General features: G+C 48.0%; 1 protein-coding gene across 1 annotated transcript; it reads right to left on the reverse strand.

Annotated features, from left to right (window-relative positions):
* Positions 1–2,381: 2,381 nt before the first annotated feature.
* On the reverse strand, positions 2,382–3,667 carry LOC149972118 (uncharacterized). Its single transcript, XM_090219325.1, has 2 exons — positions 3,652–3,667; positions 2,382–3,061 (listed from the first exon to the last, which is right to left on the reverse strand). The coding sequence occupies exons 1-2, from the start codon at positions 3,665–3,667 to the stop codon at positions 2,382–2,384; spliced, it is 696 nt and encodes a 231-aa protein (XP_090075451.1).
* Positions 3,668–14,698: the final 11,031 nt, after the last annotated feature.

A 14,698-nucleotide genomic window follows, 5' to 3' on the forward strand; every position in this document is an offset into this window, starting at 1 on the left:
AACAGTTAAAAAATATTGTTTGTTTTCTGCTTACCAATGAATATAAGTAAATTGCAGGTAAATCAATTAAAGAATGCACCAGAGACACATGACTATGATCCATCCAAGAATAAACTCACATTAGAGATATGCTGAAATACAGCAATGCAGACATCAAATCAAGGTTTATTTGTCACATGCGCTGCATACAACAGGTGTAGTAGACCTTACAGTGAAATTCTTACTTACAAACCCTAACCAACAGTGCAATTTTGATTTAAAAAATAGGTATTAGGTAAACAACAGTAAAATGACAGTGAAAATAACAGTAGTGAGGCTATATACAGTACTGGTACAGAGTCAATGTGCGGGAGCACCAGTGAGTCGGCCTAATGGAGGTAATATGTACACGTAGGTATAGTTAAAGTGACTATCTGTAGATGATCAACAGAAATCAGCAGCAGAGTAAAAGAGGGGTTGGCGGGTGGGGGGTGGTGGGACACAATGATGCAAGCAAACCTGAGTGTACTGCAAGCATATGTAGATGGAGGACAATTCTGGAACACTCAAAAGCAGCTATAGCTGAGGGATTGCGACTTATTCCATGCCGACATTTAGTCCAAGTGAAAAGCATCCATCTTAAAGCGTTCCAGTTGGCTAACACAGCATTTGGGAAGATCTAGGATTTAAGGCAAAACTAGGCTGACGGATGACAAGAAGGCTATTTAATCATGCTCTTCTGTAACACCAGACCCTAAGTAAATATTAGCATAATTAATCATACTCAGGACTCACTCGTCTTTAAAAGAGCCTTCCTGAAATTATCCAAGCAGTTTTCATTCAGTGCTTTCAACACCCTCTATCAGCCTTGTTGCAGCGCCAGAATGTAATTTAATAAAGGTCATTTCTCCTCGTTTTAGCATTTCCTTCCTGCAATGGAAAAGTAGGCACCACTTTGATGTACAGTATCTTGCCAGTTTAGGTATTCTTAGCTGAATGTCATAATCTGAATTCTAAGTCATATTTCATTTGGTCTATGCTATTCGGGATTCTTGGGAAGTCCCTCCTCCACTGAAGTTTACATTTTAAATGGATAAGGTAATTTTAGGTAAGGGTTATGGTTGTGGCTATGGTTAGGGTATGGGTTAAAGTTAGGGTTAGGGTTTAGGGTAGGGACGTCCCAAGGATCTGGGAATAACACTGACATATTTTATTTACACCTGCATGTATGTTTTTTGAACAACCTTCTCTGGCAGATTTTTATTTGCTTTACAGGCTTCTATGCAGAAAAGCAAAACGTTTAACTTCTAAACTTCTGAAATATCAAAATAGGGATTTGAATGACTATTTCTACAATTTACAATTAGTGTAATGATTTTAGAGCAAAATACACAAGTAGCACTTCTATAAAAATGTGCATCCTGTAGCTTTAACTCCAAAAAGTTTTGGGACACTGTAAAGTCCATGGAGAATAAGAGCACGTCCTCCCAGCTGCCCACTGCACTGAGGCTAGGTAACACTGTCACCACTGATAAATCCACAATAATCGAGAATTTCAATAAGCCTTCCTCTACGGCTGGCCATGCATTCCTCCTGGCTACCCCAACTCCAGCCAACAGCTCCGAACCCCCCGCAGCTACTTGCCCAAGCCTCCCCAGCTTCTCCTTCACACAAATACAGACAGCAGATGTTCTGAAAGAGCTGCAAAACCTGGACCCTTACAAATCATCTGGGCTAGACAATCTGGATTCTATTTCAAAAATTATCCGCTGCCATTGTTGCAACCCCTATTACCAGTCTGTTCAACCTCTCTTTCGTATCGTCCGAGATCCCTAAAGATTGGAACGCTACCACAGTCATCCCCCTCTTCAAAGGGGGTGACCCTCTAAGACCCAAACTGTTGTAGACCTATATCCATCCTGCCCTGCCTTTCTAAAGTCTTCAAAAGCCAAGCTAATAAACAGATCACTGACCATTTGTCACAATCGTCGTAGTGAGGAGACCAAAGCGCAGCGTGATGTGAACACATCTTTTTAATGAAAGACGAAAAAACATGAAGTACACTAAACAAACAAACAAACAAAATAACAAGACGAATGTGACCGCTATCAAAACTGAGTGCAAACATGCAACATCACATAGACAATTACCCACGAACCACAATACAAAACCGGCTACCTAAATATGGTTCCCAATCAGAGACAACGACAAACACCTGCCACTGATTGAGAACCATATCAGGCCAAAACACATAGAAATAGACAAACTAGACATACAAGATAGAATGCCACTCATATCACACCCTGACCAAACAAAACATAGAGACAAACAACGCAAATCATGGTCAGAGTGTGACAGTACTCCCCCGCCTAAATTGCGGACTCCGGCCGCAAAACCTAAACCTATAGGGGAGGGTCTGGGTGGGTATCTGGCCGCGGTGGCGGCTCTGGCGCGGGACGTGAACCCCACTCCTCCATAATCATTGCCCTCTTCAAGGGCCTCTTTAGAGTGACGACCCTCGCCTCCGACCTTGGGCCTAAGACCCTAATTAATGTCCCCACTGGACTGAGGAGCGCCTCTGGACTGAGGGGCTGCTCCGGACTGAGGGGCAGATCCGGACTGAGGGGCAGCTCCGGACTGAGGGGCAGCTCCAGACTGAGGGGAAACTCCGGACTGAGGGGCAGCTCCGGACTAAGGGGCAGCTCCGGACTGATTGACAGCTCTGGCAGCTCCTGGCTGGGTGACGGCTCTGGCAGCTCCTGGCTGGCTGATGGCTCTTTCAGCTCCTGGCTGGCTGACGGCTCTGGCGGCTCCTGGCTGGCTGACGGCTCTGGCGGCTCCTGGCTGGCTAACGGCTCTGGCGGCTCCTGGCTGGCTGACAGGTCCTGGCTGGTTGACGGCTCTGGCGGCTCTTGGCTGGCTGACGGCTCTGGCGGCTCCTGGCTGGTTGACGGCTCTGGCGGCTCCTGGCTGGCTGACGGCTCTGGCGGCTCCTGGCTGGCTGACGGCTCTGGCGGCTCCTGGCTGGCTGGCGGCTCTGGTGGCTCCTGGCTGACTGGCGGCTCCTGGCTGGCTGACGGCTCTGGCAGCTCAGGACAGACGAGAGACTCTAGCAGCTCCAGACAGACGGGAGACTCTGGCGGCTCAGGACAGACGGGAGACTCTGGCGGCTCAGGAGAGGCGGGAGACTCTGGCGGCTAAGGAGAGGCGGGAGACTCTGGCGGCTCAGGACAGACGGGAGACTCTGGCGGTTCAGGACAGACGGGAGACTCTGGCGGCTCAGGAGAGGCGGGAGACTCTGGCGGCTCAGGAGAGGCGGGAGACTCTGGCGGCTCAGGACAGGCGGGAGAAAAAACACAAAGTATACTAAACAAACAAACAAAATATCAAGACGAACGTGACCGCTATCAAAACTGAGTGCAAACATGCAACATCACATAGACAATAACCCACGAACCACAATACAAAACCGGCTACCTAAATATGCTTCCCAATCAGAGACAACGACAAACACCTGCCACTGATTGAGAACCATATCAGGCCAAAACACATAGAAATAGACAAACTAGACATACAACATAGAATGCCCACTCATTTCACACCCTGGCCAAACAAAACATAGAAACAAACAACGCAAATCATGGTCAGAGTGACACTATTTTGAATCCGTACCTTCTCCGCTGTGCATCCCGGTTTCCGAGCTGGTCACGGGTGCACCTCAGCCATGCTCAAGGTACTAAACTATATCATAACCGCCATTGATAAAAGACAGTACTGTGCAGCCGCCTTCATCGACCTGGCCAAGGCTTTCGACTCTGTCAATCACCATATTCTTATTGGCAGACTCTCAAATGACTGCCTCGCCTGGTTCACCAACTACTTCTCAGACAGAGTTCAGTGTGTCAAATCGGAGGGCCTGTTGTCCGGACATCTGGCAGTCTCTATCGGGGTACCGCAGGGTTTAATTCTCGGGCCTACTCTTTTCTCTGTACAGTGGGGTGAACAAGTATTTGATACACTGCCGATTATGCAGGTTTTCCTACTTACAAAGCGAGGTCTGTCATTTTTATCATTGGTACACTTCAACTGTGAGAGACGGAATCTAAAACAAAAATCCAGAAAATAACATTGTATGATTTTTAAGTAATTAATTTGCATTTTATTGCATGACATAAGTATTTGATCACCTACCAACCAGAAAGAATTCCGGCTCTCACAGACCTGTTAGTTACTAATACAGGAGTTCACTAACTCCATTAGTAACATACTACGCCGTCATGGATTAAAATCCTGCAGCGCACGCAAGGTCCCCTGCTCCAGCCAGCAAATGTTCAGGCCCGTTTGAAGTTAGCCAATGACCATCTGGATGATCCAGAGGAGGAATGGGAGAAGGTCATGTGGTCTGATGAGACAAAAATATAGCTTTTTGGTCTAAACTCCACTCGCCGTGTTTGGAGGAAGAAGAAGGATGAGTACAACCCCAAGAACACCATCCCAACCGTGAAGCATGGAGGTGGAAACATCAATCTTTGGGGATTCTTTTCTGCCAAGGGGACAGGACGACTGCACCGTATTGAGGGGAGGATGGATGGGGCCATGTATCGCGAGATCTTGGCCAACAACCTCCTTCCCCCAGTAAGAGCATTGAAGATGGGTCGTGGCTGGGCCTTCCAGAATGACAACGACCCGAAACACAAGGCCAGGGCAACTAAGGAGTGGCTCCGTAAGAAGCATCTCAAGGTCCTGGGGTGGCCTAGCCAGTCTCCAGACCTGAACCCAATAGAACATCTTTGGAGGGAGCTGAAAGTCCGTATTGCCCAGCGACAGCCCCGAAATCTGAAGGATCTGGAGAAGGTCTGTTTGGAGGAGTGGGCCAAAGTCCCTGCTGCAGTGTGTGCAAACCTGGTCAAGAACTATGATCTCTGTAATTGCAAATAAGGTTTCTGTACCAAATATTAAGTTCTGCTTTTCTGATGTATCAAATACTTATGGCATGCAATAAAATGCACATTTATTACTTAAAAATCATACAATGTGATTTTCTGGATTTTTGTTTTAGATTCCATCTCGCACAGTTGAAGTGTACCTATGATAAAAATTACTGACCTCTACATGCTTTGGAAGTAGGAAAACCTGCAAAATCGGCAGAGTATCAAATACTTGTTGTTGTTGCTCTTGCTGCGGGTGATTCCCTGATCCACCTCTATGCAGACAACACCATTCTGTATTCATCTGGCCCTTCTTTGGACACTGCTATCTAATCTCCAAACGAGATTCAATGCCATACAACACCCCTTCCGTGGCCTCCAACTACTCTTAAACACTAGTAAAACCAAATGCATGCTTTTCAACTGTTCGCTGCCCGCACCTGCCCACCCGACAAGCATCATTACTCTGGACGGTTCTGTGATGATGTTGCTCAATTATGTTGCTCTTGCTGCGGGTGATTCCCTGATCCACCTCTATGCAGACAACACCATTCTGTATTCATCTGGCCCTTCTTTGGACACTGTGCTATCTAATCTCCAAACGAGCTTCAATGCCATACAACACTCCTTCCGTGGCCTCCAACTACTCTTAAACACTAGTAACAGTTCGCTGCCCGCACCCGCCCGCCCGACTAGCAACATTACTCTGGACGGTTCTGACTTAGAATATGTGGACAACTACAAATAGCTAGGTGTCTGGCTCTCCTTCCATTCTAATCTTAAACACCTCCAATCCAAAATTAAATCTAGAATTGGCTTCCTTTTTCGCAACAAAGCCTCCTTCACTCACACTGCTAAACATACCCTTGTAAAACTGCCTATCCTACTGATCCTTGACTTCGGCGATGTCATTCACAAAATAGCTTCCAATACTCTACTCAGCAAACTGGATGCAGTCTATCACAGTACCATCCGTTTGGTCACCAAAGCCCCTTATACGACCCACCACTGCGACCTGTATGCTCTCGTTGGCTGGCCCTCGCTACATATTCGTCACCAGACCCACTGGCTCCAGGTCATCTATAAGTCTATGCTAGGTAAAGCTCCGCCTTATCTCAGCTCACTGGTCACAATAACAACACCCACCCGTAGAAAGCGCTGCAGCACTTATATCTCACTGGTCATCCCCAAAGCCAACACCTCCTTTGGCCGCCTTTCCTTCCAGTTTTCTGCTGCCAATGAATGGAACGAATTGCAAAAATAGCTGAAGCTGGAGACTTGTATTTCCCTCACTAACTTTAAACATCGGCCTTCTGAGCAGCTAACTGATCCTGCAGATGTACATAGCCCACCTGTAAATAGCCAACCCAATCTACCTACCTCATCCCCATATTGTTTTTATTTAATTTTCTGCTCTTTTGCACACCAGTATTTCTACTTGCATATAATCATCTGCTCATCTATTACTCCAGTGTTAATTTTCTAAATTGTAATTACTCCGCTACTATTTATTGCCTTACCTCCTCACACCATTTGCACACAATGTATATAGACACTATTTTCTATTGTGTTATTGACTGTATGTTTGTTTATTCCATGTGTAACTGTCATGTACTGTCATGTTGTGTCTTGTCTCTGTCCTTTCCCTTCACCCTGTCTCCCTCTGCTGGTCGTTGTTAGGTTACCTTTCCACCCCCTCTTTTCCCCAGCTGTGCCTTGTCTCCTCCTAACCACCTCGTCACCCCTTTTCCCACCTGTTCCCTTTTTCCCTCTGATTAGTCCCCTATATCTCTCTCTGTTTTTGTTCCTGTCCTTGTCGGATTCTTGTTTGTTGTGTTTCATGCCTGAACCAGACTGTCGTCATGTTTGCTGTAACCTTGTCTTGTCCTGTCGGAATCTGCCGGTCCGTCTGAGCCTACCTATGTTTGGTAATTAAAGAAGCTCTGTTTAAGTTAATTCGCTTTTGGGTCCTCATTCACGCACCGTAACAGAAGAATCCGACCAAGAATGGACCCAGCGACTTCGGATCCTCTCCACTCAGCCGTCGGGATCCAGGGAGCGATGCTAGGCAGACACGAGCAGGAAGTGTCTGCTGCTCGACATGCCGTTGAGACCCTGGCCACCCAAGTCTCCAACCTCACAGAACAGGTTCACCATCTCCGCCTCGATCCACCGGCCACTTCCAGGGCTTTCGAATCTCCGGAGCCCAGAATCAATAACCCGCCGTGTTACTCTGGGGAGCCCACTGAATGCCGCTCGTTCCTCACCCAGTGTGATATTGTGTTTTCTCTCCAGCCCAACACTTACTCCAGGAGCACTGCTCGTGTCGCCTACGTCATATCTCTCCTTATTGGACGGGCTCGTGAGTGGGGCACGGCAATCTGGGAGGCAAGGGCTGAGTGTACTAACCAGTATCAGGACTTTAAGGAGGAGATGATACGGGTTTTTGATCGATCTGTTTTTGGGGAGGAGGCTTCCAGGGCCCTGTCTTCCCTATGTCAAGGCAATCGATCCATAACAGACTACTCTATTGAGTTTCGCACTCTTGCTGTCTCCAGTGGCTGGAACGAGCCGGCCTTGCTCGCTCGTCTTCTGGAGGGTCTCCGCGCAGAGGTAAAGGATGAGATTCTCTCCCGGGAGGTTCCTTCCAGCGTGGATTCCTTGATTGAACTCGCTATTCGCATCGAGCGACGGGTTGATCTTCGTCACCGAACTCGTGGAAAGGAGCTCGCGCTCTCCATCGCCCCCCTCTCCGCATCACTACCATCTTCCTCTGCCGGCTCGGGTGCTGAGCCCATGCAGCTGGGAGGTATCCGCATCTCGACTAAGGAGAGGGAACGGAGAATCACCAACCGCCTCTGTCTCTATTGCGGTTCCGCTGGTCATTTTGTCACTTCATGTCCAGTAAAAGGCCAGAGCTCGTCAGTAAGCGGAGGGCTACTGGTGAGCGCTACTACTCCTGTCTCTCCTTCAAGATCCTGCACTACCTTGTCGGTCCATCTACGCTGGACCGGTTCGTCAGCTTCCTGCAGTGCCTTAATAGACTCTGGGGCGGAGGGCTGTTTTATGGACGAGACCTGGGCTCGGGAACATGACATTCCTCTCAGACAGTTAAAGGAGCCCACGGCCTTGTTCGCCCTGGATGGTAGTCCTCTCCCCAGGATTCAGCGTGAGACGCTACCTTTAACCCTCACTGTTTCTGGTAATCATAGTGAAACCATTTCTTTTTTAATTTTTCGTTCACCTTTTACACCTGTTGTTTTGGGCCATCCCTGGCTAGTTTGTCATAATCCTTCCATTAATTGGTCTAGTAATTCTATCCTCTCCTGGAACGTCTCTTGTCATGTGAAATGTTTAATGTCTGCTATCCCTCCTGTTTCCTCTGTCTCTTCTTCACAGGAGGAGCCTGGTGATTTGACAGGGGTGCCGGAGGAATATCACGATCTGCGCACGGTGTTCAGTCGGTCCAGGGCCACCTCTCTTCCTCCACACCGGTCGTATGATTGTAGTATTGATCTCCTTCCGGGAACCACCCCCCCCCCCCGGGGTAGACTATACTCTCTGTCGGCTCCCGAACGTAAGGCTCTCGAAGATTATTTGTCTGTAGCTCTTGACGCCGGTACCATAGTCCCCTCCTCCTCTCCCGCCGGAGCGGGGTTTTTTTTTGTCAAGAAGAAGGACGGGTCTCTGCGCCCCTGCATAGATTATCGAGGGCTGAATGACATAACAGTGAAGAATCGTTATCCGCTTCCTCTTATGTCTTCAGCCTTCGAGATCCTGCAGGGAGCCAGGTTTTTCACTAAGTTGGACCTTCGTAACGCTTACCATCTCGTGCGCATCAGGGAGGGGGACGAGTGGAAGACGGCGTTTAACACTCCGTTAGGGCACTTTGAATACCGGGTTCTTCCTTTCGGCCTCGCTAACGCTCCAGCTGTCTTTCAGGCATTAGTCAATGATGTCCTGAGAGACATGCTGAACATCTTTGTTTTCGTTTACCTTGACGATATCCTGATTTTTTCACCGTCACTCCAGATTCATGTTCAGCACGTTCGACGTGTCCTCCAGCGCCTTTTAGAGAATTGTCTTTTTGTGAAGGCTGAGAAGTGCACTTTTCATGCCTCCTCCGTCACATTTCTCGGTTCTGTTATTTCCGCTGAAGGCATTAAGATGGATCCCGCTAAGGTCCAAGCTGTCATTGATTGGCCCGTCCCTAAGTCACGCGTCGAGCTGCAGCGCTTTCTCGGCTTCGCGAACTTCTATCGTCGTTTCATCCGTAATTTCGGTCAGGTGGCAGCTCCTCTCACAGCCCTTACTTCTGTCAAGACGTGCTTTAAGTGGTCCGTTTCCGCCCAGGGAGCTTTTGATCTCCTCAAGAATCGTTTTACATCCGCTCCTATCCTTGTTACACCTGACGTCTCTAGACAGTTCGTTGTCGAGGTTGACGCGTCAGAGGTGGGCGTGGGAGCCATTCTTTCTCAGCGCTCCCTCTCTGACGACAAGGTCCACCCATGCGCGTATTTTTCTCATCGCCTGTCGCCATCGGAACGTAACTATGATGTGGGTAACCGCGAACTGCTCGCCATCCGGTTAGCCCTAGGCGAATGGCGACAGTGGTTGGAGGGGGCGACCGTTCCTTTTGTCGTTTGGACTGACCATAGGAACCTTGAGTACATCCGTTCTGCCAAACGACTTAATGCGCGTCAGGCGCGTTGGGCGCTGTTTTTCGCTCGTTTCGAGTTCGTGATTTCTTATCGTCCGGGCTCTAAGAACACCAAGCCTGATGCTTTGTCTCGTCTCTTCAGTTCTTCAGTAGCCTCCACTGACCCCGAGGGGATTCTCCCTGAGGGGCGTGTTGTCGGGTTGACTGTCTGGGGAATTGAGAGGCAGGTAAAACAAGCGCTCACTCACACTCCGTCGCCGCGCGCTTGTCCTAGGAACCTTCTTTTCGTTCCCGTTCCTACTCGTCTGGCCGTTCTTCAGTGGGCTCACTCTGCCAAGTTAGCCGGCCACCCTGGCGTTCGGGGTACGCTTGCTTCCATTCGCCAGCGTTTTTGGTGGCCCACCCGGGAGCATGACACGCGTCGTTTCGTGGCTGCTTGTTCGGTCTGCGCGCAGACTAAGTCCGGTAACTCTCCACCTGCCGGCCGTCTCAGGCCGCTTCCTATTCCTTCTCGACCGTGGTCTCACATCGCCTTAGATTTTGTCACCGGACTGCCTTCGTCAGCGGGGAAGACTGTTATTCTTACGGTTGTCGATAGGTTCTCTAAGGCGGCTCATTTCATTCCCCTTGCTAAGCTTCCTTCTGCTAAAGAGACGGCACAAATCATCATCGAGAATGTTTTCAGAATTCATGGCCTTCCGTCAGACGTCGTTTCGGACAGAGGTCCGCAATTCACGTCTCAATTTTGGAGGGAGTTTTGCCGTTTGATTGGGGCTTCCGTCAGTCTCTCTTCCGGCTTTCACCCCCAGTCTAACGGTCAAGCAGAACGGGCCAATCAGACTATTGGTCGCATCTTACGCAGTCTTTCTTTTCGTAACCCTGCGTCTTGGTCAGAACAGCTCCCCTGGGCAGAATACGCCCACAACTCGCTTCCTTCGTCTGCGACCGGGCTATCTCCTTTTCAGAGTAGCCTCGGGTACCAGCCTCCGCTGTTCTCATCTCAGTTCGCCGAGTCCAGCGTCCCCTCCGCTCAGGCTTTTGTCCAACGTTGCGAGCGCACCTGGAAGAGGGTCAGGTCTGCACTTTGCCGTTATAGGACGCAGACTGTGAGGGCTGCTAATAAGCGTAGAACTAAGAGTCCTAGATATTGTCGCGGTCAGAGAGTTTGGCTCTCCACTCAGAACCTTCCCCTTAAGACGGCTTCTCGCAAGTTGACCCCGCGGTTCATTGGTCCGTTCCGTATTTCTCGGGTCATTAATCCTGTCGCAGTTCGACTTCTTCTTCCGCGATACCTTCGTCGCGTCCACCCGGTCTTCCATGTCTCCTGCATCAAGCCCGTCCTTCGCGCCCCCGCTCGTCTTCCCCCCCCCCCCCCCCATCCTTGTCGAGGGCGCACCCATCTACAGGGTCCGTAGAATTTTGGACATGCGTCCTCGGGGCCGTGGTCACCAGTACCTCGTGGATTGGGAGGGGTACGGTCCTGAGGAGAGGAGTTGGGTTCCCTCTCGGGACGTGCTGGACCGTGCGCTGATCGAGGATTTCCTCCGTTGCCGCCAGGTTTCCTCCTCGAGTGCGCCAGGAGGCGCTCGGTGAGTGGGGGGGTACTGTCATGTACTGTCATGTTGTGTCTTGTCTCTGTCCTTTCCCTTCACCCTGTCTCCCTCTGCTGGTCGTTGTTAGGTTACCTTTCCACCCCCTCTTTTCCCCAGCTGTGCCTTGTCTCCTCCTAACCACCTCGTCACCCCTTTTCCCACCTGTTCCCTTTTTCCCTCTGATTAGTCCCCTATATCTCTCTCTGTTTTTGTTCCTGTCCTTGTCGGATTCTTGTTTGTTGTGTTTCATGCCTGAACCAGACTGTCGTCATGTTTGCTGTAACCTTGTCTTGTCCTGTCGGAATCTGCCGGTCCGTCTGAGCCTACCTATGTTTGGTAATTAAAGAAGCTCTGTTTAAGTTAATTCGCTTTTGGGTCCTCATTCACGCACCGTAACAGTAACTCTGTGTTGTTGCTTGTGTCGCACTGCTTTGCTTTATCTTGGCCAGGTCGCAGTTGTAAATGAGAACTTTAGAAGGCTGCCTAAATATATTTCCAATCAGAGACAACGATAGACAGCTGCCTCTGATCGGGAAACATACCAGGCCAACATAGAAATTAAAAACTAGACTACCCACCCTAATCACACCCTGACCAAAATAGAGAATAAAAAGGATCTCTAAGGTCAGGGTGTGACACCCACAAACTGTTAGGGCCTACATAAAGCTGTCCCAACAGTAGAGCTTTCTTTTCAGCACCATGGAGAAAATCCTTACCACTACTACACATGGCTATCAGCGGAGCCTTGTCTGGCAGCAAAACTGTTAATTCAGCCTCAATTACTGCCTTTTTAAAAACATAGCTGATATGGCTGACTTGCTTAAACTGGTGTGGTTTCTACTGACAATTAAGATGTACAAACTAAGGCATACGATAACTATGAACAGATAAGAGGCAATCTGTAATTTCGTTTAAGATATTAATGAGCGAACTAAGACGGACGTAGTCAATATAACTATTTGCTCAGCACTTTTGAAATTTACAGCAACAAAATTCAGAACATGGGGCGTTCTTACAGTATTCTCCCTGTACACCAAGTCAGAGCCATAGGATAAATAAAGGGAGACTATAAGCAGACAATTAAAGCTCTTACAATATTCGATGATGACATTTGTCGGAAACAGACTTTAGGCTACATGTGCACCACCAAGTCAGAACAGTAGCCTAAATTATGAGGGGGAAAGGTTATTAGAGTGAGGCACATGGGCTACTAACAGCTTACTACACGACATACACTTAGTATTACTTTCTAAGCTACGGTATACATATCTCCCTGGCATATTACATAATTTATGCAGTAGCATACAAGACATTTTTGGACTCACCTTGTTGTGCTGTGCTCACTTGAACAGGAAGGTTGCACGGCTGTCCTACTTGTGGACAAATTTTGTCATCAAACTTTGTCATCAAAGTCTGGCATTCTCTGGATTTATGTTGCTTTCAAGATAACTGGGAACTCTGAAAAAAAAACAAGGTTGAATCATGACGTCTGTGATCTTCAGGTCAGAGTTCTAGAAAGTTGCCAGAATTCCCGACTTGGAATTTCGAGTTGGATGACCGTTCAAAAAGTATTTTACCAGTCGGAACTAGTTTTTTTTTCCAAGTTCCCAATTGTCTTGAACTCACTGAAGTTTGAGGTTTACGAGTTTCCGATAGTTTTTTTAACGCAGCAGAAGTCATGCTGGATTGACAGCATTGGCAATGTATTCAACCTTTTCTGGCCCATGGTCTTGCATGTGCTTGAAGGTTTTTGCGACTTCACTTGAAGAAACTTTAAAAGTTCTTGAAATTTTACTTATTGACTAACCTTGCTGTCTTAAAGTAATGATGGACTGTCATTTATCTTTGCTTATTTGAGCTGCTCTTGCCATAATATAGACTTGGTCTTTTACTAATTAGGGCTATCTTCTGTATACCACCCCTGCCTTGTCACATCACAACTGATTCGCTCTGGCTACTTTTCAATATACAGAACAAATCAAGTAAAACCCTGAGTACCAGTCAAAAGTTTGGACACACCTACTCATTCAGGGGTTTTTCTTTATTTTTTACTATTTTCTACATTGTAGAATAATAGTGAAGACATCAAAATTATGAAATAACACATATGGAATCATGTAGTAACTTCCACGCGTGCTCCGTCTCCGGCCTCTAGGTCATCAGGCTGCTCGTTATGGCGCATATTGACACTCACTTGGACTCCATCACCTCCTTGATTACCTGCCTGGGTTTCCTCCCCCGTCGTCATAGTTGCTGTTTCATGTAGATGTGCTGTTTGTGTTTCTTGGTTTGTTCATTTATTTATTAAACGTTTTCACTCCCTGAACTTGCTTTCCGACTCTCAGCGTACATCGTTACAAAAGGACAACTCAACAAAGGGACGCATCAGGGAGTGTTTAAAAAAAAGGGAGTAAAGTATTTTTAATTTTTTTTCTGTTGAAGGTGATTTCGGGTCTGGGCGTCCGAACCAAGCTACCTGGGAGGCCTCAGACGGTTTGTCGGTTTCCCCTGCCTAAGCTGGCACGACGGGTTTCCATACCTCAGCGGGATCGGTAGGCTCCCATGCCCCAGCTGGCTCAATAGGCTTCCATGCCTCAGCTGGTGAACAGGTTCCCGTGCCTCAACCAAGGCAACCGGGAAGGTCTCAGCCGGCTCATCAGGCTCTCACGCCTCAGCCTGTTTGTCAGGTTTCTGTGCCTCAGCAGATCATCCCGTTGGTAGGCTTCCTGTGGCTGGAGCAGTATGCTCTCTTTCCTGGCGATCTAGGTCATCATGTTCCCTTGCCTCAGCCCGAATTGGCAGGTTCCCGCGCCTTAGCAGAGGTGATCGGTCCACTCCTGATACCTAAATAGGTAAAGACCTTATAGAGTTTAATTTGGGAGATGGTAACTCTCTAAATAACTTATTCTGTAGTGCCCCAAATCCTAATTAGTAAATTGTTACATGATTAATTTGGGTAACAATTAAACATAGTTAGTGGATTAAATAAATAACAGTCATCAGATTAACGAAAATAAAGTCACAACAGAGGCGACTGCGTGAATCAGGCCTTCATGGTCGAATTACTGCAAAGAAACCACTACTAAAGGACACCAATAAGAAGAAGAGACTTGCTTTGGCCAAGAAACACTAGCAATGGACATTAGACCGGTGTCAATCTGTCCTTTGGTCTGATGAGTCCAAATTTGAGATTTTTGGTTCCAAATGCTGTGTCTTTGTGAGACACAGAGTTGGTGAACTAATGATCTCCACATTTGTGGTTCCCACCGTGAAGCATGGAGGAGGAGGTGTGATGGGTGCTTTGCTGGTGACACTTTGATTTTTTTAGAATTCAAGGCACACTTAACCAGCATGGTTACCACAGCATTCTGCAGCGATACGCCATCCCATCTGGTTTGCGCTTAGTGGACTATCATTACGTTTTCAACAGGACAATGATCTAAAACACACCTCAAGGCTGTGTAAGGGCTATTTGACCAAGAAAGAGAGTGTTGGAGTGCTGCATCAGATGACCTGACCTCCACAACCACCCGACCTCA

This window comes from Oncorhynchus mykiss, chromosome 25 (genome assembly GCF_057628025.1).
Source record: "Oncorhynchus mykiss isolate SJ-2025 chromosome 25, ASM5762802v1, whole genome shotgun sequence".
Taxonomy (NCBI): domain Eukaryota; kingdom Metazoa; phylum Chordata; class Actinopteri; order Salmoniformes; family Salmonidae; genus Oncorhynchus; species Oncorhynchus mykiss.